The sequence below is a fragment of the Euleptes europaea genome, chromosome 3 (assembly GCF_029931775.1).
Source record: "Euleptes europaea isolate rEulEur1 chromosome 3, rEulEur1.hap1, whole genome shotgun sequence".
Taxonomy (NCBI): domain Eukaryota; kingdom Metazoa; phylum Chordata; class Lepidosauria; order Squamata; family Sphaerodactylidae; genus Euleptes; species Euleptes europaea.
The window spans coordinates 92,254,195-92,281,971 of NC_079314.1; the positions used below are offsets into that span (position 1 = coordinate 92,254,195).

The window sequence follows — 27,777 nt, forward strand, 5'->3', positions numbered from 1 at the left end:
ATTGGGGGGGGGAATAGGGATAGAGCTGTGTGAATCTTGTGTTAAAGATACCTCCAATTCTGCACCAAGAAGCGCTTATTTCTGCAACCTATATATGTTAGGCAAATAGAGCAAATGTGCATAATAGCTGTCGTTTTGCATAATTTATGCTGCCACTTTTACACTTTTGCATAATTTATCTCTCTCTTCTGGAACTAGTTATGTGGTGGGGCAAGGAAATGTACAGGGCTCTGAAGCATCCTCTGCAGCTGCTGGTACTCTTATTCAGCCACCCCTCTGGCTTCCGAGATATCAGCAGAAGATATTCAGGCTCTTCAATATCTATTTGTAGGCAATAAGAAATAGAAATGTGCTCTGTAAAAGCTTTTCAACAGTTTGAATTATGCACCCCAATACCACTTTGGAATTGTAGCACACAGACCAAGCCACCCCCATACACACACACACACTGACTCTCCTGGTATTTGGAAGGGGGATCCTAGTAGAATCAGGTGCATAATCAAGCTTGGGGGTGGCGGCATGGTGTACTCGTGGTTAGCCAGATGTTGACTGCTGAGCTCAGGCAGGAGGTGAATCTCAGGGGAATGTAAATAGTGGTGAACTAAAATACCCGCCTTTGACAGATGGTGAAGTTAGAGGGTTATATTATTAAAGAGAGGGTTGCAAAAAGGTGCAAATTGTTTGCCCAGCTTATATTATCACATGGACAAGGCTCCCTCACTCTGAAAGCCAGCGTGGTGTAGTGGTCAGGAGCGGTGGACTCTAATCTGGAGAACCAAGTTTGATTCCCCACTCTTCCACATGAGCGGCAGACTCTAATCTGGTGAACCGAGTTGGTTTCCTCACTCCTATACATGAAGCTTGCAGGGTGACCTTGGGCAAGTCAGTTTTCTCCGAACTCTCTCAGCCCCACAAGGTGTCTGCTGTGGGGAGAGGAAGGGAAGGTGATCGTAAGCCAGTTTGAGGCTCCTTAAAGATAGAGAAAATCGGGATATAAAAACTATCTCTTCTTCTTTTTCTTCTTCTGAGGTGAGGTAGTGGTTAGAATGTCAGACTAGGATCGAAAGACCCAGGTTCGAATCCCTGGAAGCGCTCTCGGTGGCCTTGGGCTGATCGCTTCATCTCTCATCCTCACAGGGTGGATGTTGTGAGAATAAAGTGGAGAAGAACCATGTTGTAAGCTGCTTTGAGTCCCTGTTTGGGAGAAAAGCGGGCGGGGGGGGGGGACTAAATAAATACTTATGAGAGTTATTTGTTAACTGCCCATATGCCCCCATGTGGCTCAGAGGTCCCCTGCCAAGTTGGTTTCCTTCATGTAGCAATTTCAGGATGAGGGGCAGTGGAGTGGTGGTGTTCATTCCTTCTCCTTTCCAGAGGCTGCTTTTTGGTTTGGCATAGTAGGAAGGGAGCAGTCGGCAGGCCTGTGGACAAAGCCAAAGCAAAATTCCTGGAGGCTGTGAGCTCAGACAGAGAAGCAACAAGTGATAAGTCATGGAGCTGCTACAGACCAGATTTGATGGATGGGCAAGACCGCACGGTTGGGTACTATCGCAGCAGGGGAAGCCGAAAGGGAATTTCAAACTGAAAAGAGTCTCAAAATCTGGGTCAAAAGACAAAAATGCATGTTTCCCCCCTTCAGATGCTATTGGTGATATTCTACAAGGCAATGCTTTTAATTAGGTCACTGCTCATCAAAGCATGCAAGAAAGTGTGTGTGTGTGGGGAATGCACATAAAGCTCACAGCACTGCAGTCTACTTGGAAGGAAGGACTGTTCCTTATGGGAAGGTCTGTAAGAACAGGGGAAGAAGGGGAAGAGAGAGCTGGTTTCACTTCTCAGAAGTAGGGGAGGAGAACAGCTTGCGGCAACCAGTCCGTGAGGGATGCTGATGTGAAAGAGGAAGAGCGGGCCTATTGGAGGGGAAGGGGATTGTAAGCCGGTTTGATTCTTACTTAAGTGGTAGAGAAAGTTAGCATATAAAAACCAACTCTTCTTCTACTTCTACTACTACTACTGTGTTAGAAATACCATTTGGGTACGGAAAACTGGGAAATCCCTTATTTATCTGGCCACTAATTTCCTGGGAGACTCTGGACAGAAGATGGGAAATGTTCTGTGGCAAGACAGCTGGAAGTTGATAGGTTCTTAAGAAGAAGAAAAACTCAACAGTTTTTTGGCCTGTCTTATAGCTCCATCACAAAACCAAAGCACTGATTTAGTGTGCTGCACTACTAAGGATAGCCTAGTTAGTATTTGCACGGTCTTCCCTCGCTCACCAACCCCGGGTCGCTCCACGTCTCGTCTTTCAAAGGACAGCCCCCTTATTGCAGAACATCTCAGCGCTGGGAAACACAAGCGGGAGGATGCTCCCGCAGCGCTCTTTCAAAACCCTCCCAACTCCCTCGAGCGCATCTCAGGGCCCTTCCTTTTGGAAACGCTGACCTGGCAGCCTGCCGCAAAGAGAATCCGGAGCCTCTTCAGCTGCTGGTTGGGGGTCCTGTGAGGGGTGTGGAGGGGAGCTCTCCAGCGGGAAGGCGTCTCGGCTGTTACCGCACTAGGTATTCCCAGCGATGTATCAAGAGTTTGGAAATGTTATAAAAAATTCTGTTCGCACTTTCAATGTATTCCCACCGATGTATTAAGAGTTTGAAACTGTTATAAAAAATACTGTTCGCACTTTGTTTGGCCCCTTTAGCTGCGAAGACGTTTTCCAACCATTTTTTAGCCATGGCATCCAAAAACCCTGGGGGTTACCGCACTTTGTATTCCCAACGATGTATTAAGAGTTTGAAAATGTTATTAAAAACATCGCTTTAAAAGGGTTTTTGGATACCATGGCTAAAAAATGGTTGGAAGACGTCTTCACAGCTAAAGGGGCCAAACAAAGTGCGAACAGTATTTTTTATAACAGTTTCAAACTCTTAATACATCAGTGGAAATACCAATACGATAGCCCCTTTTAAAGCAAAGTTTTTTATAACATTTTCAAACTCTTGATACATTGGTAGGAATACATTGAAAGCGCGAACAGAATTTTTTATAACATTTCCAAACTCTTGATACATCGCTGGGAATACCTAGTGCGGTAACAGCTAAAGAGCCGTCTGGTTTTGCGGCGGAGTCCGATCTGGCATCCCTCCCAATGCGCCCCCCGCTTAAACATTCTGCCTCTTCGCTGTGCACAGTCACACTGGAAGGGGTTAACGAAGCTGTGTGTGTTGTGGGTCTATCCCAAGCGCATTAGCAATGCAAGTGATTTCAGTGGAGGAAATATAATTAGAGGTATGCATGGAGCAGAGTGCTGTCCAAGAGGAGCACCCCTCAATCTCTTGCATCATCACAGAGGACATTTGGGGTAATTGGATGCTTAAGGTAAAGGTCCCCTGTGCAAGCACCGGGTCATTCCTGACCCATGGGGTGACGTCACATCCCAATGTTTCCAAGGCAGACTTTGTTTGCTGGGTGGTTTGCCAGTGCCTTCCCCAGTCATCTTCCCTTTACCCCCAGCAAGCTGGGTACTCATTTCACCGACCTAGGAAGGACGGGAGGCTGAGTCAACCTTGAGCCTGCTACCTGAAACTGACTTCCATTGGGATCGAACTCAGGTCATGAGCAGAGCTTGGACTGCAGGATGCTTGGATGCTTCAGGAGCCCCTGTTTTATCTGGGGCATTTTCAGGGTTTTCTTTTTTTTGGGGGGGGGCTATTTCTGTTCCGCCTTTGCAGCGGATAAGAACAAGACTTAGCATTTGTATTGCACTTCCAAATGTGCCAAGGGCATCATGTATAACAGTTTGTGATAATTCTTACAACAGTTGAGGGATGCCAGCCTCCAGGTGGGACCTTGGGATCCCCTGGAATTACAGCTCAGCTCCAGACTGCAGAGACCAGTTCCACTGGAGAAAATGGATGCTCTGGAGGGTGGACTCTATGGCATTGTACCCCATGGACGCCCCTGTCCTCCCCAGGCTCCACCCCCAAATCTCCAGGTATTTATCAACCTGGATCTGACATTCCTACCCCCATCCCCCGCTGGGAGCCATGGGGACTTGGTAACCCTACAACGACTCTTTGAGTTAGGTCATCATTATTATATTACAAATAAGGCAGGATGAAGTTGGGAGAAAGTGAGTGGTTTCCAAAGGCCACCTGGACAGTTCCTGGCAGAAGCACAGCTGGAACCAGGGAATTCCTGCTAGATCAGTCTGCGAGCCATTAAGCTACACCTCTGTTCACCTACTAGGATTGCCTTTTGTTGTCCAAGTTGCACATCTGCTAGAGTTCCAGGGAGACTTGGGTTCGAATCCCCAAATCTTCTCTTAGATCCCTCTGCTAGGTCTCTAAAACCTTAGTAAAAGCACAGAGACACATTCTGTACCAACTGAAGCTTCTGGACAGTCTTCAAGGGGAGCCCCACAAAGAGCACATTGCAGTAATCTAATCAAGGTGTTATCAGGGCATGCTCCACAGTGGCAAGATCTTTCCTGCCCAGAAAGGGCTGTAGCTAGCTTACCAGCCAAAGCTGGCGAAAGGCACCCCTGGTCACTGCTGTCCTCTGCCCAACAGGAGGTGTGGGTCCAGGAGCCACCCCAAGCTATTAACCTGCTCCTTTAGGAGGAGAGCAACCCCATTAAGAACAGGAGATAACCCATTTCCTGGGTTGACCTCCCCACCCCAAAAAAAACACCTCAATTTTGTTGGGATTAAGGCTATTACCGCACTAGGTATTCCCAGCGATGTATCAAGAGTTTGAAACTGTTATAAAAAACACTGTTCGCACTTTGTTTGGCCCCTTCAGCTGTGAAGACGTCTTCCAACCATTTTTTAGCCGTGGCATCCAAAAACCCTTTTAAAGCGATGTTTCTTATAACAGTTTCAGACTCTTAATACATCGCTGGGAATACATAATGCGGTGACCCCCAAAGTTTCAGCTTGTTGGCCCTCATCCATTCCAAAAATGCCTCCAGGAACCTGTTCACAGTTTCCACTGCCTCCCTGGGATCTGCTGGCAGCATGAGATGGAGCCAGTTGTTGTCTGCTCTTCTGAGAGCTGGGAATGGCCGCATCATACCCAGGATTCCTGCCATGTATGTGAAGCAGACATTATTCCCGATAAACGGCCATATGCTGGCTCTGTTTTCACAGATTCCAGCTCAGTTTAACTCTGCGTGCGACTGAAAGAGGTGGGGAAACCTAACCCCTTTGCTTTCTTAATTGCCTGTACACAATTGTGGTAATCGGGTGTTCAGGAAAACTAATTTGCTCTTGATGGTTTTCAGTTAGGCACCCTTATTTATGAACAACCCTCCCTTGAAATCGATGTTTGCTATATCCCTGCTACTTGATTTTAGAGAGAAATTGAACTGGGTACTTCCTGCTGACTAACAAAAGCATCAAGGCTGGCCGGAGGGCAGCAGCTGAGATTGCAGGCAGAGAGGGGCCTGTTAGGTGGGAAATTTCCCCGAAGGCCGAAAGGACTGGCCCAGCCCCCTACCCATAAAAAGGGCTGGGCGGAGTCTGGCGTCTGCAGCCAGAGCAGACCAAGCAAGGGGCTAGCAGACAGCTGGTGGGAATGGGGAAAAGCGGGTCTCTCTTCAGCCGTGGCTCTCTCCTGTGTCTGCTATAGCCTCGAGCCGGGGTGCCGCTTTAAGGCAGGCCTTGCATTTTGCGTCAGGCGATCCACCTGGGACAGAGAGGCAGTTTCTTGGTGACAGCGATCCCCTGAAACCACGTCACCCTCTGCTGGAAGCACCTTTGCAGTTCATCTTTGTCCTGCCAGCTGAAGCTCACTGTCTGTGACCTCAAATGGGGGCCCAGAACAATGTATTTTTGGCAGTCGAGGCTCGGACCGCGGGATCCATTTACCAGCTGTCTATGAGTGTCTGTCACCTGCCCTCTGCTATCTGGAAAATCAGGTCTTCCTAGCTCCCGTGTCTCTACCCTGGAGGCTTCCCCATACCCTTCGGTGCGAGTGGGGGTAGGGTGGGATCTCTTTGGAGATCTGTGTTTTCGAGTCCTGAAGTCCCACTCGGGTCCCCACCTCTTGCATTCCATGAGTACTTTTTCACCAGGCCTCTTCCCGCCTGCTCGCTCGTGTTCCCTTTTGGAGGAAGCGGCACGCAACAGAACAAGATCTGCGCAGCGGGCGTTCAAATAAGACGTGGTTTTTAAATCATGTTGTTGGTCTCCTTGCTGTGGGATCGGAAGCAGGGAGTCATGCGCCGGCAGAGGCGTCTCATCCGTACCATTTGGGGAGTTGTTCTCCTTCTTGTCAGCATGGTGCTCCTTTCCGTGCGGCGTTGTGGCATTCCAGTGGCAGTCAACAGCCAAAGATCTGGAGAAGGGACATCTGGTGTCTTGGAACTGCCCGAAACTATGTCGGTGGATGTAATGGACCGCATCAGCGGGGATGAAAATCTCGAGGCTCACGTACCACCTTCGACAGTTGGAAAGGGCCTGGTGCTTGGAGAACTTTTCATTGCTATAAAGACAACAAAGAAGTTCCACCAGTCCAGAATGGGATTACTGCTACTTACCTGGATATCTCAGGTCAAGGAACAGGTTGGTACGAGGATGACAGTGAGGTTTGCGTGGACCATGGATGTAAGAGGCCAAGGAAGTTTGGAGCAATGTAATTTCTGTGTAGAGGAGTAAAGTCTGAAAAACACCTTTTCTTAAAGGCATTTTTGTGTGGAGGGGTGGGTGCTCCTGTTAAATGAATAGGATATCCCCAAGATATATGGCATTTGTATTCAGCCTATCATGATCCTGTTCTGTTCAATGTGGCAGACATTGATTGGGAGCCCTGGCTTGGCACAGATGGCATAGTCCTCAGATGGGAAGGTGCGCTATGGCTCAGTGGTAGAACATCATATCGAAGGTCCCAGGTTCAATTCCAGCCATCTCCATTTAAAAGGATGAAGTAGGTGGGGATGTGAACAATCCTGCCTGAGACCCTGGAGAACCACCACTGGTCAGAGAACTGACCTTCATAGAAAGATGGTCTAACTCTGAAGAAGGCAGTTTCCTGTGTTCAGTGACAGCATCAGAAACTTTATACCAGTGAACTAGGAATGTGAACACACACATGAACACACATGAAGCTGCCTTCTATTGAATCACACCCTTGGTCCATCAAACTCAGTACTGTCTACTCTGACCAGCAGTGGCTCTCCAGGGTCTCAGGCAGAGGTCTTTCACATCACCTTCTTGCCTAGTCCCTTTAACTGGAGATACTGGGATTGAACCTGGAACCTTCTGCATGCCAAGCAGATGCACTACCACTGAGCCACAGCCCCTCCCCATGTTTTCATGCAGGTACACCTTGGGAGAATGCTTTTGGGGGGGAGCGAGGGAAAGAGGCAAGGGAACTGCCTGACCCCCCTGTCTCTTTTCCTGGTGTCCTATGCTTTAAGAATCAGTCCTTTTGGAAACTCACAAATGGAGATGTTTGAAGGCTCTGACAGGCTCTAGAGTGAAGCCTTGCAACTAACTCCTCTTCCAGGAAGAGAAACTGGGAAGATTCCACCGGTGCAAGTCTAAAGAACCACCAAGAGGACCATGAAGAACATGTGTGTGTTTGCTTCTCATATACATACACTTTGAAAGGAACAGGTGTGGCTAACAGATGGGTGGAAGACTGAATCTGCTGCTGAAACAATTTTACCTGGCCTCTTCCCTTCCCAGTTTTCAATTAAGGTGTGGCTAAAAAGTTTGCCTGAAGAGTTTTCCTCTTTAAGGAAATTCCAAATTCCACTCTGTAATGTTAACTTTTTGTACACAGTGCCCTAGCAATATCTGATACTGCTCCAGAACTGAGAAGCAGTACTGCTAGGAAGTACTGTGGTAGAGCCTCATCACCCCTAAGTGGGCCACTGTTGGCGGGCGGTAAATCACTTTTGCTGCCATTGTCTATGGAATAGGAACGAAGCCTTCTTGGTTGTGGCCCCTGCCCTGTGGAATGCGCTCTCAGATGACACCCATGCCCTGCCGGACTTGTTTAGTTTCTGCAGGGCATGCATAGTTGAATTGTTTAGGTTGGCCTTTGGAGTGTGATCTGCATGTTTGGGGGGTTCTGTTAGTTAAATGGTGCTAGCCACATAATTTAAAGTTAATATTTAATATTTTATTTATTTTTATGTTGTTGTTTTTTGAGCCAGCGTGGTGTAGTGGTTAAGAGCAGTGGAGTCTGATCTGCTTGGATGGACAACTGGGATCTGCTTTGACTGAGCCAGAACCTGGCCTGAAAACAAGTGTCAGCTGCAAAGGCCCCAGATGGCTGTTTATGAGCTCTTGGAAGGAGAAGAGGCTTTCCAAGACTCTTATCCTTTATGGCCCTCTTCACGTTAGGTTTTTCAATCCGTGCATCTCAAAATGACAAACACATGAGGGATACGGGGGTGGGGGTGTGGGCGTATCAGTTAGATTGCTGGACTAGAACTGGGAAGACCTGGGTTCAAATTCCCGCTCAGCCATTGTGATATGTCTCTTTAATTAGAGGCCATCTATTTATTATCAATGTTTTCTCGGCACTCAGCTGTTGTCGTCTTTTGCTGGCTGATTCCCTTTGGTAGCCTTCTGTGTTGAGGCTTCCAGAGATGCCAATAAAGGAAGTTCTTTTCTTTATGGGACGCCTGACTATTTTTGTGAATATCTTCGATCCCTTTATTTGAGGCCAGGACATTACAGGCATGGAGCTCACTGGGTGACCCTGGGCCAGCCATTCTTTCCCAGCCTAGCTTATCTCATGGGAGGGGTGAGGATGACGTGGAGGGAAGGAGAATCTTTTGCGCCACCCTGAGTGCCTTGGCAAAAGGACAGGCTAAAGGTGTGATAGACTCTGTCCATACGGTCTCTGTGTGTGCACACTAGGCTTGCCAGGCCCCGTAGCTCCACCGGCGGGAGCTTTCCCGGGGTGTGGCTGCGGCACACGATGCGCGGCACATGCATGCACCCCACGCAATGCGCCTACATGGCTTCCAGGTTTACCCAGAAGCGACGCAGACACTTTAGCGATCTCGGCCAAAACGCTATGGTTTCCATAGAGTTTTAGCTGAGGTTGCCAGAGCGTCCGCATTTACCCGGAAGTGACGTGTGTGCAGCGTGCGCACATGCGCGCACGTGTTGCCCACCGGCCCTCAGCTGGTTGGTGGGCAGCCCGGTAGTTTGGCGGGATTTTACCACCACCACTGGGCAATTGGCAACCCTAGTGCGCACCTATGTGCACCAAAGTGCTTGTTGCTATTCCTTTCATTTAAAACAAATTATTTTATCCGGATGCAAAGATGGTGAGGGGTCTGGAGACCAAGCCCTATGAGGAAAGGTTGAAGAAGCTGGGTATGTTTAGCCTGAAGAGGAGAAGACTGAGGGGATATGATAACCATCTTCAAGTACTTGAAGGGCTGTCATATAGAGGAAGGTGCTGAGTTGTTTTCTGTTGCCCCAGAAGGTCGGACCAGAACCAACGGGTTGAAATTAAATCAAAAGAGTTTCCGTCCAGTCATTAGGAAGGATTTTCTAACAGAGCGGTTCCTCAGTGGAACAGGCTTCCTCGGGAGGTGGTAAGCGCTCCTTCCTGGAGGTTTTAAAGAAGAGGTTAGATGGCCATCTGTCAGCAATGCTACCAGAAATTGTGTTCATCTTTAAGGTGCTACTGGACTCTTGCTCTTTTCTACTACCCACACAAAGTTTGCAAGGACACTGGCACTAATGAATGCTCTTTCAGAGGGAGACAGTTCTGACTAATATATGATTATGTGCCTTTCCAGTCACTGATTTAATTCACCATATTCTTTCAGTCCTGTTGTATACCCTGCCCATGTGGGTTTTCTTTCTCTTTCATTCCATTTGTTGGTTTTTTGGCCTCCGGTTTCAGCCCTGTATTCCTTCATTCTTCTGGAAGTAAGGGGCGTACAATCATATCCAGGCTAGATTTCTGAGAAGGCCTCACCTCGGCCATGGCCCTAGGGCCGGCCCATGCTCCTTGGCGACTGTCTGAACGACTTTGCCCTTCCTTCCGTACAGAACGCAAGCACAGTGTTTAACCAGCCTGCAGGCAGCTGGTGGGGAGATTGTTTAAGGCTTGTGTCTCTCCCTTTCAGTCCCTTTGGCGTCTTGAAAGCCCATTTTCCGCTTGAGAGGAGCTATTCTTTGCTGGACGTGATCCCCACTTTGCCCTTGGGATGGGAGAACATGCCACATAATGTTGTCGAGAGGGACTGGGGGGGAAGAGGAGGAGGGTTGGCATGGCAAGCAGCGGGCAGCTTATAGGTCTTTTGCACACAAACAGATGTTCTTTTCTGAACTCCAGTTTCCTTTCACTTGCAGAGCTTCTGTTTCCTCTGCCGTTTGATATCTTACCAATGGCTAAGCAGAACTCTTGGGGGCAAGCTTTTCTGTTCAGTAGTCATGCCTCTAAGTTATTTAGGGGAGGAGGATCAGACCAAATTCTTCAGCCCTCAGGCACATCAACGTGAGCTGGAAAAGAACAGCATTAAATTAGCAGAATGGGTCCTTGAGCTATATTGTTTTATCAAGGGTCTGTTCTGTAAGTCACCCATATCTACACTTCTGTTTTAAACCAGTTTCAAACCTATTTAATTGTGGAGACTCCCCCAAAAAACAGGCCCTGAGGGCTTGTGGCTTTATGAAGGCACTAGGTGTCAGTTGCCAAGAAGGATCATTGCCCTTCTTGCTGCAAACTCATCTTGTAATGCCTGCTTTGCTTGACTGTACTGTAGTGTGTGTTTAGTGCAACGTTCTCTAATTTTGATTATTAGGGTTGCCAACCTCCAGGTACTAGTTGGAGATCTCCCACTATTACAACTGATCTCCAACCAATAGAGATCAGTTCCCCTGGAAAAAAATGGCTGCTTTGGCAATTGTACTCTATGACATTGAAGTCTCCCCCTCCCCAAACCCCGCCCTCCTCAGGCTGCACCCCCAAAACCTCCTGCCGGTAGTGAAGAGGGACCTGGCAACTCTATTGATAATACTGTTGTTATTGCATTGTTTGTGGTTGTAATCCATCTTGAATCTTGGCAAGAAATGCGGGCTGAAAATGACATAAATAAATGACACCGGTGCATCTGTTTCAGAACAGAGTAAATTTGCAAAGTGGCTCAGTTACTAATGTGAAATGGAGGACCAGGGTTTAGAAATTATGGGCTAATCTCTGAATCAATATGAATGACTTCATCTCACTGCTAACAAACTGGACCAGGTACTTGTTACCAATAATCATTTATATTGCCTTTACATACAAATATCCCAGAATTGCTGCAACTATGATTTCACAGCATCTTTTAACGAGACTTTTAAAAACATGTATAGTAGTGGCTGAGGCTGTGATTCGAAGGGGAAGACCAGTGGGCTCAGTTTCCCTTTTATAATTTCCCACTGAACATAAGACCATAACATAAGAAAGGCCATGCTGGATCAGACCAAGGTCCATCAAGTCCAGCAGTCACACAGTCACACAGTGGCCAACCAGGTGCCTCTAGGAAGCCTACAAACAAGACGACTGCAGCAGCACCATCCTGCCTGTGTTCCACAGCACCTAATATAATAGGCATGCTCCTCTGATCCTGGAGAGAATAGGTATGCATCATGACTAGTAGCCATTTTGACTAGTAGCCATGTATACCCCTCTCCTCCATGAACCTATCCCCTCCCCTCTTAAAGCCTTCCAGGTTGGCAACTATCATCACATACTGGGGCAGGGAGTTCCACAATTTAACTATGCGTTGTGTGAAGAAATGCTTCCTTTTATCAGTTTGGAATCTCTCACTCTCCAGCTTCAGTAGATGACCCCGCATTCTAGTATTATGAGAGAGGGAGAAAAGCTTGTCCCTGTCCACTCTCTCCGTACCATGCATAACTTTATAGACCTCTATCATGTCTCCCCTTAACCGCCTTCTTTCCAAGCTAAACAGCCCTAAGCGTTTTAACCACTCCTCATAGGGCAGTTGCTCTAGCCCCATGATCATTTTGGTTGCTCTTTTCTGCACCTTCTCAAGCTCTGCAATATCCATCTTTAGGTGTGGTGACCAGAACTGTACACAGTATTCCAAGTGTGGTCTCACCATAGATTTGTACAAGAGCAGTATGATAGCAGCAGTTTTATTCTCTATTCCTTGTCTGATTATGGCCATCATAATTCACAGCAGCCGCATACTGGGTTGACATCTTCATCAAGCTATCCGCTACCACCCCAAGATCCCTTTCTTTGTCGCTGCCAGCACAGATCCCATCAGTGTATACGTCGGGATTTTTTGCCCCAATATGCATCACTTTACACTTGCTCACATTGAATCTCACATTGAATCTCATTGAACATTGCCCTTCCCCAAGCTGCACTTATCCCTGCTGAGGAAAAGATAGAGGAGATAAGCATTAGAATCCCATTTTGTATGGATGAAAACGTTTTTGGAGTGTTCAAGCCACTTCGTAGCCACCGCCTCAGTAATAAACTCAGATAATGCATACTCATAGCTGCGAGTATTACGTGCACAGCAGGGCAAATGTAGACCTTGGAGTAATCTCCTCTCTTTTCCCCCCCTCAGACATACGTCTTCACAGATGAAGAAGATGATGAACTTCAAGGAAAACTGGGTAATCGAGCCTCTAGTGTTCTGCGGCATCTGCTACCTGACTTGTGTAGCTAGTGTGTCAGGGATCCTCAGACAACAGCCTTACGTGTTTGACAAAGGACCCTCTTTAACCTGCCAGGCAGAGTGGGTTTGAGACCAAGCCTGCCTTTCTGTACAAGCGATACTGGGCAGTGAACTCATTATTTCGTTCTCTTTTTTAAAAAAACAAGTAACCGGCCCTTAAGGCTGTGAAGCATGATGGACGTGGGCAAACAATGCTTGGCGAAAACTCCGCAGGTGAGCCAGGGAAGGGGACACTAAGGTCATTTATGCAGGGTCAATTTTGATGCTCGCTCAAAGCACTTTTTAAAAATATGACTTTAAACATGCCTCTTCACGGTCCCGATGTAAAAGGAGAAATTTCACCGCCCCACTCGCCTGCTCCTTTGTTCCTGTTTGCATAGCTATTAGCATGTGCATAGCTAACCCGCCACTGTTATTTTGCGTGGATCCTTCAGGGGGATTCTTCGTGGCAAACACCAAAGGTCACGTTAAATGGGCTCTTTAGTAAGCAGGTATGTGCCGGTTTCGCAGTTACTTCTGGAATGACGGTTCAGTGTGAAAAATTCAAAAAAATATGCGGGGCAATTGAGCCTGGAACACACTGCTAATTACCATGCAAAAATGGCATCCTCTCCAAAGGGGATCCAAAGAAGTTGACGTCATTCTGCTCTCTTCTGTTTTATCCTCACAACAGCCCTGTGAGATAGGTCAGGCTGAGAGTGTGTGACTGGCTCAAGGTCACCCAGCAAGCTTCCATGGCAGAGTAGGGATTCGAACCTGGGTCTCCTAGATCCAAGTCTGACATTCTGACCATTATATTGGCTGCCTGGCTCCTCCTGTTTCCTAATTACGAGCAAGGACTGAATAAATCATACTTGCAAATCTACCCACATGTGCTTGATTGTAAGGTTAGTGGTTTAAGATCGATTATTGAACCTAACCTTGTGAGAACTTCCCAGCCCTCCCCCTGGTTGTTACTCGTTGGTTGTGGGAATTTTCCCTTCCTGGTGGTGTTTCTGTCGAGGCCATATCTCATTTTTTACAGTGCTCTGAGCCTCACTCTCTTGTTGATGAGAAAATGAGATCCCCCCCCCCTCCATAGCTGGTGCTAATGTGATTACTGTACACAAGGTGACTGTCTCTGTGTCACCAGCAGCCCCTGAGTAGCTCCAGGAGGTGAAGGATGGCCGGCGACATGACTTCCCACCCACGCATCCCATTATATGAACTATTCTTTTTAAAAGTTCTTTGCTGGGTGAGCGCTCCCCTGTCTCTTTTTGTTATCAGTAATTTTATTGAATTTCCAACATTCTTTGGTTGTTGTTTTTTTTAAATCAATGCAGGTTTGTACATTGTAAACATTGGAATATAAGCCTGAACTCTCAGTTCTCCCCAGTTTGTGAATACTGCAGTAAGAAAAATGACCACAACAGATTTCCCCCCTCCCCTTATTATAGTCCTGGTTCTTCCAGTATCTGTTTGTTTGTTATATCCCACTTTTCTCACCCATGGGCACCCAAAGTGGCTTACACCATGGTTCTCCTTTCCTCCATGTTATCCTCACCACAACAACTCTGTGAGGTAAGTTAGGCTGAGAGGCAGTGGCCATTTATGCAGGGTCGATTCTGCTCCTCTCTCAATGCTGATTTTTTAAAATCCGACCTTTAAAATGACTGTTCACGGTCCCGATGCAAGAGGAGAAAGTCAAACAAATTCCACCCCCCACTTGCCTGCTCTTTCGTTCCTTCGTTGACATAGCCATTAGCAATAGTCATTTGCATAGCTAAGCTGCGGCTGGGATTCTGCATGCTTCCTTCAGTGAATGCTTCGATGCGGGGGCGGAGCACATACAAAAGGTCGCGTTAAAGGGGCTCTTAAGAAATGTGAAGCAGGTATGCGCTGGCTTCACAGTGACATCTGGAATGGCGGTTCAGCGTGAAGAAATAAAAAATAAATAAACGGGGCACTTCAGCCTGGAACGCGCTGCTAATTACCAAGCATAAACGGCCAGTGATTAACCCAAGATCATGCAGCAAATTCCATAACAGGGTAGGGATTTGAACCGAGGCCACCCAGATCCCAATCTGATACTTTGCTATAGAACATTGACTCTCTCTAAACTGCTTAAAACAGCTGCTTTCTCAGCTACCCACATCAACACGGCAACTCTTTAGAATTAGCAGATTTGCCCTATCGAGGCAGCTGACGTTTCCTTCTGCTTGCTCCAGCGACTCTGCAGTCTCCTTCATTGTCCCAAAGAATAGATCAGAGAGGCAGTTTCTTGGTGACAGCGATCCCCTGAAACTACGTCACCCTCTGCTGGAAGCACTTTTGCAGTTCATCTTTGTCCTGCCAGCTGAAGCTCACTGTCTGTGACCTCAAATGGGGGCCCAGAACAATGTATTTTTGGCAGTCAAGGCTCGGACCGCAGGATCCATTTACCAGCTGTCTATGAGTGTCTGTCACCTGCCCTCTGCTATCTGGAAAATCAGGTCTTCCTAGCTCCCGTGTCTCTACCCTGGAGGCTTCCCCATACCCTTCGGTGCGATTGGGGGTAGGGGTGGGGTGGGAATAGATCATAGCTCCACAGTGTTTTACAGCTACAAATAGCAGTATGGTTCCAGACTTTTCCCATTCCCCTAAATGAGAGCCAGAGTGGTGTAGTGGTTAAGAGCAACAGACTCTAATCTGGAGAACTGGGTTTGAGTCCCTAATCCTCTGCGTGAAGCCTGCTGGGTGACCTTAGGCCAGTCACAGTTCTCTCAGAACTCTCCCAGCCCACGCAGAGGCAGGCAATGGCAACCCACCCCCCAGCGTCTCTTGCCTTAAAAACCCTACGGGGTCGCCATAAGTCAGCTGTGACTTGACGGTACTTTCTACCACCACCAAATGTGTAATCCAGATGTTAGGCATATGCATCAGCTGCCGTCTATGGAGCTGGACCATGTTCTATCTAGTTCAATAGTTCTCCAAGATTTTAGGCCAAGAAAAGACTTTCCCAAGATCTACTACCAGAGATCCTTTAGCTGAGGGTGCCCTGGGACTTTCTGCGTGCCAAGCGTATATTCTATCTCTGAACCATGGTGTCTTCTTGTGGAGGCCCTGGGGTTGTATTGCATTACATTTTGCTGTGGATCTGAATTGGTCAATCATTGAGGAGACCCTTAAACTTCCCTCTTCCTTCTTTGGTTGAGAGAGTAAACTGACTTTGTGTTAAAGACCCCTTTGATCAATGTGGGTTGCTTATACAGAGCTGTCTTCTTTCTCCAATAGGTGATCATATGGTGTTCACCAACTGCTCTGCTGAGCACAGCCACCTGGCGCTCTCTTGCAAAATGGCTGCTGAGTTCGATGCCTTTTTGGCTAGTGGCCTGAGGTAAGCAAAATTAGTGGAGATGGCAAATATGACAAGGGGGTGAATTTTTCACCAAAGCTTACATGGAATTGGAGAATATTTACGACAGCATGAATGTGGTGTGAGGGAAAGGGTCACCAACCTCCAGGTACTAGCAGGAGATCTCCTGCCATTACAACTGATCTCCAGCCGATAACAGATCAGTTCACCTGGAGAAAATGGCTGCTTTGGCAATTGGACTCTATGGCATTGAAGTCCCTCCCCCCAAATCCTGCCCTCCTCAGGCTCCGCCCCCCCAAACCTCCCGCTGGTAGGGAAGAAGGACCTGGCAACCCTAGTGAGGCATTCTGCTCTACCATCAGCTTCCCATGGACACATTACAAGCTATTATTTGAATGGTAGAGGAGGGAGCCACTAAATAGGGCTACACGCCCCTTCACTCAAGAAATGCAAACATTCACACCTGTGGTTTTTGGGGTCACAGGAACAGTCCTGCCAGGTCCTGACATCCTGTTTTGCATCATGATTTACGATATGCTCCAGAAGGCCCACAGCATGGGCACAGAGATCAAGCCTCCAACTTGCTGCTGCCCCCTCCAAACAACCAGCATTTAGAGATATACTGCTTCTGAGCAGAGAGGTTCCATTTGGTCACTCTAGCTAATAGCCTAGATGGCTTGAAAGGGGAATTAGACAAATTCAAGGAAGACAGAATCAATGACAGAATTTGTCTAATTCCTCTTTCAAGCCATCTAAGCTAGCAGCTATCACCCCCCCCCCACCTCACAGGGCGTCTGTTGTGGGGAGGGGAAGGCGATTGTAAGACAGTTTGATTCTTCCTTAAGTGGTAGAGAAAGTCGGCATATAAAAACTACTTCTTCTTCTTCTTCTTCTTCTCCCCCCCCATTGTGTGCAGAGCCCTGCCTAGGAAGGCCAGGTCACCCTGGCCCCCAGTGGAGGATGGGGGGTAGGGTTGCCAGATCCAGGTTGGGAAATTCCTGGAGATTTGGGGGTGGAGCCTGGGGAGGACAGGGACCTCTGTGGGGTACAATGCCATAGAGTCCACCCTCCAAAGCATCCATTTTCTCCAGGGAAACTGATTTCTTTAGTCTGGAGATGAGCTGTAATTCTGGATGATCCCCAGGTCCCACGTAAAGGCTGGCATCCCTAGGCCTGCCTAAGTTGTACACCCCTGCCTCATTCGTGAGCTGACAACCAGACCTCTCAACAACAGCTGATAGCATATCTCAGAATGCCGACCTACAATGACGTCCCCTCAGGCATCAACCTGTTGTGTATCTTTTCTTCTCCTCTAGTTGGTTTCTCCACCTTGACGATGACAACTACCTGAACCCGCAAGCTCTGCTGAAACTCTTGTCCGCTTACTCTCCAGACCAAGATGTTTATATTGGGAAGCCCAGTTTGAACAGGCCAATTCATGCCTCGGAAACCTTGCCTAACAACCAGACAGTAAGTCCTCACCTCTGTACCTAAGACCAAGCTGCAGGCTGGCTGGCTGAAAATTCAGAAGGCAGTTGTTTAGGATATCTGATTGATCACTGATTTGATATGAGTAGGCTTGGACTAAATCGGGACTTTGGATGATTAGCACATTACAAAAATTAATTGTTCCTCCTTACCGCTTTATGTACACTATTCAGATTCATTTTACTTTGCCAATTCATCAAGAGTTGAAAATGGATCATTTATCTTGTTGATTGGATCTTGCTTCCATTTCTGCTTTGCAATGTAATGTAACACACACCTTATCCTGGGAAACTGGGCCTATTGGTAGGGTTGCCAGGTCCCTCTTTGCCACCGACGGGAGGTTTTTGGGGCAGAGCCTGAAAAGTGCAGGGTTTGGGGGGGGGGGGACTTCAATGCCATAGAGTCCAATTGTCAAAGCAGCCATTTTCTCCAGGTGAACCGATCTCTATCGGCTGGAGATCAGTTGTAATAGCAGGAGATCTCCAGCTAGTACCTGGAGGTTAAGCAACCAAAATATACACCACCACACCACTACTCATAGTCAGGAAATAAGTATGGATACGGCTAATTCAATTGAAGTCAATCACAATTACAATACAGTCTCGGGTATGCAAAATTTATCGCAAACCAGTGCTTAGTGCAGTGAAAGACATATAATACAACATATAATACTATTTACAATCCTATGCTTATGATCCTACAAGGTAATAATTTCCACAATCCTATCTAGAGTCGTCTTCTCAATAGTAGGTTGAAATTCAGATTTCAAAAGTCCCATAAGGGTAAAGTCCAAAAGTGGTTCACAGAAGAATAGTGAGGGGGGACGATCGTTTCAATTCTTCTTCAGCCTCTTTTCAGTTTGATTCAATAGTATTCACTTAGAAAAACATTTCCCTTTTTCCTGTCCGGGATAAAAGTGCTACCACGTATAATTTAATTACAAAATTCCCAACAAGGGTATATTTTTTTTCCGAGTACGTGGTTGCTCAGATGCTGCTAACCGTTCCCACTTTGTATCCCGGACGGGAGAAAGGAAAATGTTTTTCTAAGTGAATACTATTGAATCAAACTGAAAAGGGGCTGAAGAAGAATTGAAACGATCGTCCCCCCCTCTTCTGAGAACCACTTTTGGACTTTACTACAATGCAGACGTGTACTAAAATGCAGAATGATGGAATCAGAGGAATAGTGATGTTTTATATTGCCTTGTTATAATATGAAGTCATTTTCCAAAAAAATATTCTAATTCATTACATCCATCAGATCTCTGATATTTAAATTAGCCATTGTAAAAAGGGAGCAGAAATTAGTCCTGTGGCAATTGGGCTGAGGCAGTTTGTGCTTCAGAAGGCCTAACAGGGCAGTTACCTAGAAGAGGAGCTTCTACCAAGTGTAACAGTTTCCCATTACTGTGCTGCAGTGACAGGAGAAGCTGTACCTGTTGGAATTCTCCCTTCTATGCGATTTTAAAAAGTGTAAGAACTCTATATCTGACCATCATAGTTGGGCTGTCAGTTAAATAATTAGAGTTCTTTGCATAGTGACACGGGCTGTTCTCTTGCGCAGTTCATGGCCAACGTACCTTGTGCTTAGCCCATGCCTTTCCTCCCTCCCCTTCAGAAGTCGGTGAATTTTTGGTTTGCCACTGGGGGTGCTGGATTCTGCATCAGCCGAAAGCTGGCCACCAAGATGGCCCCTTGGGCAAGGTGAGTGTTGACGTTGGTGAATATCGGACCTTCTCAGGTCAGCAGGAGACCATTCGTGAGTGTATCTGAGGGATGATCTTGCATGTTTGTAAGGTGCAGGGCTTGCAGCCCAGAATCACTTCCATACAGCTGGGGCTCCATGCAGTTGTGCTAATATGCTAAGTCTGAATCTGTTTTCCATTTGTCAAGCACCACATCCACAGCCTGGGTGCTTGTTCAGATATTGGGTTGGATCCAGCAGTAGATTTCTGTATTCTGTTTTTTTAATTGATACTGTGGTTTATTGTTAGAGGTATTTAATTTTATGGAGCTGTAAATTACCTTGAGTGATTTTGTTTCTTTTCAAAAGAAAGGCAGTTAATAAATTTTATAAATGAATATATATGGAGACTTTATTTTCACAGTTGACACAGTATTTCTGAGTAATACATGGTGCATTAAATTACATGGTGACTGTCGGAGGGGGCCTGTCATATTTCAGAGACCCAACATGCTAGTCAGATGCAAAATAGTTTTTGGTAAAGCCTGTAACATTCACTAGCAAGACAAAGGACCAAATCATGCAGTCAACTTGTACTAGACCAAAAAGAAAAGGTTCTACAATACCTCTTATTAAAATTATTCAAAAGGACACAAAAGGAGTGTGCAGGGTCTCCAGACAATACTGAATAGATGCTAACGGTGAAATATCTGGGTTTGGTTTATGTTGATGAAGTATAAATTATTTTTATATTTATTTACAAAAAGTAAACCATGCCTTTCTGCCCTCATCAGGGTCACCAAGGTGGCTAACAGATTAAAAAGATACCGATTCGATCCCTGAAATAACTAAGACAGTGGCCCAATATCTCGCAGAAGTGCTTAAGATTAAAACTGCTTTTAATTAGTATATTTTATAATATCTTAGTTTATATGGAATTTTATTGTATCCGCCCAATCTATATTATGCTTTAAGTATATTTTATATGGATTTATGATTATGGCATCATCTCCAGCTGATAGAGTAAAGCCATCTGCTTGGAATCTGATTGTCTCTGTGGTGATTTCTGGTTTGATGGGTCAAGAGCTCACATTATGACAGCTATGAGTTGTCTTGCCCGTTAGTTGGAAATATAAGGCAGAGAAACGGCGGGAGATTACAAAGCATAAACAGAGCATTATTTCCCAGGAGTGGCGTTCCCAGGCTTTGGTATGTGAAGCCGTCCTTGAAGTCTGGACGGTTCAGCAAAGAAACGAAAGGAAACATCTAAACCGAGATAACAGCCTGACAGATGTGTGCCAGTATGAACAAACCAGTTTAATGGTTTGGAGAAGGTTGATGCAAAACCTCACTCTGCCTTTAATGGGGTTGGATTGATGTCCCCCCTTTTTCCCTTTGCTAATTTTTAATAATATTTGGGCACCTATTTGCTTTCTCAAATTCTCTTTCATTTCAAGAAATTCAAAGCCCTTCTCACATTATGAAGATTTGTAATGATATATTGTGTTCTCAAGGGGGTGAGTTTCTTCTTTCCTTCTTAAATTGTCTGTTTATGCAATTTTTCTAGGTCTCTTGTTTCTTCAAAATATCTTCTTCTTCCTGATTTTTTAAAATTTAAATAAGATGAAAGTGTAATAAAGTGCCATGTCACCAGTGCTTTCCCTGCATCCGAGATGTCTTTGATCCATCCTCAGCGTGAAGTTTAGTCTATTATCAAAAAAAGAAATCTAGCCATATATTATTCTTAATGCAGTAATTTTGGAGTATTTGATCTCCAGGATTGAAACCGAGTGGGAGGACCAACCCTCCTTTATATTACTATCGGGTGTATGATATGCATAAACTTAAGGCAGAGTCTTTACCTCCATTATTTGGGATAGAATTCCCTCTGTAACAACAGTCATCAATATGTGAATGAGTCATTCAGAAAAGGAATCGAAAGTGTAGTCTCAGGTCAATGGAAAACAATATATTCTTACAACAGGAAGTTTTTAAAAGCTTCTGATGAATAGAAATCCACAGCAATCAAAAATGTGCCCCTTGTAGTTTATTCAAATTAGGCTGTATCACTCCACTCCACTTTGTTCCTAAAATCACCTTTCCCTTACCTCAGCTTATACAGGAACTGGAATATCCCAAGAAAAAAAATCTGTACATGATTAGAGCCTTAATGCCATTCCGAGGTGAAGTTTTGTTCGACCTACAGAACCCTTTTATTTAAAAAGCAGTCTGTTTTCATGCTAGAAGAGAATCTTTAAAATCAATTTGCCAAATATCATTTTCATAACGGTTATAGTTACCACTTTTGCTTTTTAAAAAAGTTTGATAAGCTGAATTTTTTTCCCCAACTTAATGTATCTAGACACCTTGTTCTTGCAGAAATAAAAATAACCCAGCAGCTTCCTTTCAATGTTTCAGCTGAAGAATGATCTCATTAATTTTCTTATTGCAAATGAAGCGAGCCAGAAACACAAAGTGGTCTGTTGAGGAGCTTAACACACTTGGTCTTCTCTTTACAAAATACCGATTCAGATGCTGTCATGAAGGCAGAACAGGTGCTTCAAGGCGGTACTGGGAATTGTTTCAATGTACTTCCTACTGTTATTATTTACTTATACCCACACTCTTTTCTCCAGTGGGGACCCAAAACAGCTTAAAATGTCATTTTCCTCTCCTCCATTTTAGCCTCTCAGCAATAACAACCCTGTGTGGTTGGTCAGGCTGAAAGGAAGTGATTGATTCAAGATCACCCAGTGAGCTTCCATGGCAGAGTGGAGATTCGAACCAGGGTCTCCCAGGTCCCACTATGATACTTAGTGTTGCCAGGTGCCTCTTCACCAGGGGCGGGAGGTTTTTGGGGTGGAGCCTGAGGAGGGCGGGGTTTGGGGAGGGGCGGGACTTCAAGGTCATAGAGTCCAATTGCCAAAGCGGCTATTTTCTCCAGGGGAACTGATCTCTATCAGCTGGAGATCAGTTGTAATAGCAGGAGATTTCCAGCCACCACCTGGAAGTTGGCAACCCTAAGGATATTCTAACCCCTATACGACAACGGTTCTGAGTCTAGCGAGTCAATGCTGGTTCTTTTAATGTGGGCTGAATAAAAAATGAATACAGTATACATGAAAGTTGGTGTAGCTTTAAATTGAGCAAAACGTATACTATGGCTGCTCCTTCCCTTTCTTCCCTTAGCCCTGTTGTCTGCTTGCTGTCATGAGCCAGACTCCAGGTGCGTTGTCCAAGAGGTAGAGGTGGGAGCTGGATGGTACAGGATGTGAAAGGGAATTTGCAGGAGAAGCTTTGCTTCCTCTTCTCCTGCTGCCTGGGGGAAATTAGCTCCATATTTTTGGGACTGCAATGACAACTTCACCAGAAACCCAGGTAAAAGAGACTGTAGCCAAAAGCAGCATCATGGATTTGATGTAGTAATGGGTTGAGAACATTCATTTGGCCGGTGCTACATGGCATGCTAGTTTAATTGATTTCAGAAGAGTTTAAAAAAAAACCTGTTCCCAACTGAATGCGGCCCTTGATCTCGTTGGTTCAGGTTCAGGCAGTAACAAGCTATATATTTAGAGACTGTTCCAAACTCCACCTTATCAACCAAAGATGGACCTAGAGGATGTTCATATTCAGCTTATCTTTCAGAAACAGGTGCGCCTGCCTCCTGTGATTTTGATATCCAGCAGTTTCCCACTAGGCTGCCAAGGCCTTTGCTTTTTCAGGCATCAAAGACTCTGGGGCCTGAAAATGGAATGGCCAGTGTATCTCCTAGCACTGTTGTTTGATATTCTGCAAGCATGCGTGCTCATTCAGGTTATTTCATGCTTTTAGCTTAGGTCAATATTCTAAGGGTATCTCAGCAACCAGAAGAACCACGCAGGCACAATTTTGTTTTGTTATGACATCCAAACATAAATATTGCAGAACCCAGTATGTGGGTGGGGGTGCCCGTACAACACCTTTGGTCAATGAGAACCCCAGTGAAGCAACAAAGCTACTTTGCGCTGAGGCCGTTTGTCTGTTTTGCTCACTAGAGCCTCTTCTGTCCAGCACTGGCTCTTTAGGATTACAGGTAAAGTTTCCCTCTCCCCCACCCCCACATCTTTAACCGGGGACGTCCAGGATTGAAACTGAGACCTTCTGCAAGGAAAGCATGTGCTCTGCTACTGCGCTGTGGCCCCATTGTTCTCTGGGCCACAAAGTAGTCTTTGTATTCCCCAACACGTTGTTGGTTGTTGGTTTTTGTTTTTTTCAGTGGCAGCAACTTCCTGATCACGTCAGAGCTCATCCGACTTCCAGACGACTGCACCGTAGGATACATCATTGAATGCAAGTTAGGAGGCCGCCTGGTTGCTAGTAACCTCTTCCATTCTCACCTGGAGAATCTGCAGCTAATGCAGAGAGACCAACTAGCCAAGCAGGTACCAGAATGCTAGAGTGATTGGGGAATTTCCCCAAACATGTGAGTTTTGTCAGAAGAAATGCACAGTCGTTCAGTAATTCCTGGTTCAGACTTCAGTGACCTTCCCTTAAGACTGTACTTCTCTCACAGTGGTGCAGCATCTTCCTAATGCAATTGGGATGTGCTATGTCTTGTACCCTGAAGTAGTTTTCCAGATGAGTTTGGGTATTTTTGCACAGGTTTATTTGCCTTAAGTTGGTTGCTCCTGGGAAATGGTTTTCCCCCCGTTTCCCCATAGCATCATAGGGCATTCATGCACTAACTGGGATTTCTCCATCTTTTCTCCAATCTCTCTCAAACCTACTTTGCTTCAAAGTTTTGGGAAAGGTCACAGCAAAAGCCTTGGTAGCTGCCGTATGGGTAGAAAAGTTCAGATATTCCTGGTCCCACTCATATAACAGCCATTCCCCCCCACCCCAAGCCATTTCCTCTCCCTACCACAGAAGGATTTTCTCTTTTTTAAATCTGCTGTTTAATAGTCTAATACACTGGTTCCCAACCGGGGGTCCGCAAGAACTAAATTAAGGTCCTCAAAACAAAGTTATAAACCCATAATAAATTAATATTTTCAATTAAAAGTTCTCTATTAAAAATATATTCAAACATTATTCTAAGTTAATGTTTAACTAACAGTTATGATTAAAGTTTATTTTCTAATTCTCTGAATTTTTATTTTGAACCTTGGGGTCCCTGCACCGAACAAAAAAGTCCTAGTGGTCCCTGGTCAAAAAAAGGTTGGGAACCACTGGTCTAATACTAACATATTGTTATACCCAAATATGCATCTGGTTCTCTGATTTCCAGATTTTCATTTTTAAACAAGTAAATCTCTAGCCCTTGCAGCAATATGCAGCAGAAAGCATATCTCTGCAACAAAACTGGCTACAGACTTAAGTTTGAAAGAAAGAAAGAAAGAAAGAAAGAAAGAAAGAAAGAAAGAAAGAAAGAAAGAAAGAAAGAAAGAAAGAAAGAAAGCTGAGAACTCAGAGAACCTGATGCATTTGCTATAATGGTCTATTGATACAATACTATAAAATTGCAGATTTAAAAACTACCAGGGAAACCTGTGTGGAAGGCCAGTTGCAACTGTGCTATATTAGAAACCGCAGCACCAACAGAAAAAGCAACACCAGCCTGTTCCAGTTACCCTGGTTGCAAGTTCTGCAATTTTTTTTGCAACATTCCATCCCCCCTCATCCCTTGGGTGACCAAGTATCTTCCTGTTACCCTTCCAGGACTCTCAATATGTGGCTGAGGCTGCATGTATGAGAGAGAGAGAGAGAGAGAGAAGGAGGGTCAGGAGAAGGAGAGTGGAGCAGGCAGCCGTTCACATCATCTCCTCAGTAATTGTGACACTGATTGAATCAATCATGCATTATTTAGACGAGTCTTTCCTGACAAATGCTTCCCCAGACACTTCTCTCTGCAAGAACAGGCAAGGGGATGAAAAGGCAATTAACTAGCCAATAAAATTCCTGCCAGTCAAAAGCGCAAGGAGAGGTCCTCCTCCCCTTCCTCCTCCTCTTCCTCCTCTCTGTAACACAAATGCAACTGCCCATAAATTGCCCACCTGTCTCCCAAGAGCAGAGCTACACAATCATCAAAACCATGTGGTGTGGCTCTTTTTAGACTGTCCCATTTCAGAATGTGGGTCGTGGAATGCATATTTGGGAATGTTCCCTCACTGAAGTATCTTCTTGCACTTAAAAAAAACAAAACAGCGAGGGAGAATGCTGGGCATGAATGTTTATCCTTGATATACTAGATTGCTAAGTGGGGAGGGTTTTTTTTTTTGTTAAATAGAGAACAGTGCAAGAATGCAAATACTCATCCCACCTGCAGTCTGAAGTGGTACCCTCCACCAAATGCTGCACCATGTGATTCTGCTAGCTGTGTGTAACTCAGTTTTTGAGTCTCATGTCTTGCAGGACAATTATTTAGAGAAAGAAGAGGAAACATGGAGGACCTGGGGATGTGGCATACGACTTAATTGTTTGCAACTCAAGTGGTCTAGAGACTTGGACATAATAGAGGTTAGGCCACGTATGTCCCCTTGTCCTGTGTTTCAATTTGAGAGATAACACAAAGCACACAGGAGTTTCCCTCAGGCTAAACCATGATGAGAAGTCTTGGGTAGATACAAGATAAATATTATTCAGAAGGAGCAATGCCTCTGACTGTGATGCATAAAGAAGCATATCCCAGAACATATTTGTTCCTCCTTTCTCTCTGCTTGCATTTGCAGGTCACACTCAGCTACGGCATTTTTGAGAAGAAGCTCAATGCTATCAAGCTAGCCGGCCCATTCTCCCAGCATGATGACCCTTCCAGGTGGGTCCTTAGCAGATCATTCAGGGATGAAAGGCAGGGAGAAGAGGGAAGATGAATGGCAACTCTGGCAGAGTTTTATGTGGGTATAATGCAAATGAGGCGTCGAGGCCTGCAGTTAGGAAACCTGAATGGCCAGCGCTGTTTAGCTTCATTTCTCCTACTTGTGGGCTGGCTATCTTTTATCCATCCCTTTATGCTAAGCCGATGTTGCAAAGTGTGGAACCGCAGCCAAACAATTCAAGGTTGTTCACACCCAGGGGGCTGGGCAGGGTGTACTTTGGCATTTAAATCTAAACAGGATTCAGGATCCAGAAGCATCTATCTCGATTCCACTGCAGTGCAGAGTGAGAGAGCATCTGGTGTCCAATGGGGCACCGGGGAGCATGCGGTCCTCCTACACAGCCCTTTCCCTCCCCTCTGCAGTAAGAGCTCTCTTTCCCATCGCCTTTGCTGTCTCTCTTCCAGGTTCCGATCGCTTCACTGCCTCCTCTATCCTGACACTTCCTGGTGCCCGCAACCAGTCGCCCAATGACATCTGGTCAGAAATCATCACCGTGACTTGGTGGATAGCCAGAGGAACTCGGGACTCGCCCAACTCTCTGTCCAACAGAGAACATGGCGGCTGTGTGCTACTGAGGACTTTCTTGATGACTAGGAAAGGGCTACAGCAAGAGAGGAGTAGCCATGTTTGGGGGCAAGAGGATGGATGGATCCTCTGTGGTACTCGGATGCCACCTGTGGTCTCGCTTCCCATATCCAGGCTGGGAGATTGCAAGAAATCTGGCCTGTTTCAGGGAGAGCTCTTCAGGATGATGTAAAAGAAGGTGGTAGAATGCAGGACTGAGTGGAGGAGTCATATTTGTGAGTGCTCCCCCAGATAAACAAACAAACAAACAAACACAAACAAACAAACCCTCTTTGCATGAAGAGCACATCAGGGAGAGGGCTATATTAGACTTTTCTTCCCAAGTGGAGCAGTTTTCTACATGTGGGGATTTGTCACGTGGGAGCCCATTAAAAAACTGCAACTCATCACTTGCTGCTTGAAGGAGTACAGTCCAGGATTCTGTCACCTCAATCTGTCACCTCATTCTTTGTAACCAGTAGAGTGGCGACTTCACAATTTGTGGATGGAAGGAAAATAGATTATCTGTTGCTGTGATGCAGATTAATAGAACCAGATGTGTTAGTGGGGTGGTGTTGTTCTGTCTTTTGTGGCAGGGGTTCTCGTTTCATTTCCTTCCTTACTCTCCAGTTGGTAAGGCCTTCAGTTGTTTCCCCTCTTCCTCACTGCCTGTTTTAGCTAAATTAGACTCTTTCGAGTCTTTGATTCTGTTTCTAACAAGCAAAGACAGTGTTTGGCCATTGGCTGCTGGTGTCCTTCACACAAATCTTTGCCCATTTCCCTATTTGAAACCTTCCAGCTGATTTGCCTCCCTGGAGAAAGCAGGGCCAAAAGCAGCTTGGGGATGGGGGTGGTGTTCCAGCAGGAAAATGAGCTTCTCTCCTGCATCAGGCATCCCCTTCAAATCACATTCTGCGCCTAACTCTTAGATCCACTAGTCACGGAGGTGGGTTATGCTTCTCAGGGTAACAATCACGTGTTAATGGTGTCTGTGTGGGGGTGTACACATCTATATCTTGTAAAGTAACTTGGGGAATGAGCCTAAGTTTTCAGCATTTGCCTTTGCCTTGAAATATACCCCCCAAAGTACAATGGAGCCCCTCCCAGTATGGGTTTTCACCCTATTTCAAATGACACCGACCTAAAGCATTTCTCTAATGGGAGAGGTGCTTTGCAGA

The 27,777-nt window shown here is 45.8% G+C and overlaps 1 protein-coding gene across 1 annotated transcript; it reads left to right on the forward strand.

Annotated features, from left to right (window-relative positions):
- Positions 1–6,173: 6,173 nt before the first annotated feature.
- MFNG (MFNG O-fucosylpeptide 3-beta-N-acetylglucosaminyltransferase) lies at positions 6,174–26,519 on the forward strand. Its single transcript, XM_056846561.1, has 8 exons — positions 6,174–6,560; positions 12,563–12,611; positions 15,926–16,028; positions 17,324–17,477; positions 19,116–19,201; positions 23,437–23,602; positions 25,889–25,974; positions 26,440–26,519. Exons 1-8 carry the CDS (start codon positions 6,174–6,176, stop codon positions 26,504–26,506), a joined length of 1,098 nt encoding a protein of 365 aa, XP_056702539.1. The 3' UTR covers positions 26,507–26,519.
- The last annotated feature ends 1,258 nt before the right edge of the window (positions 26,520–27,777 follow it).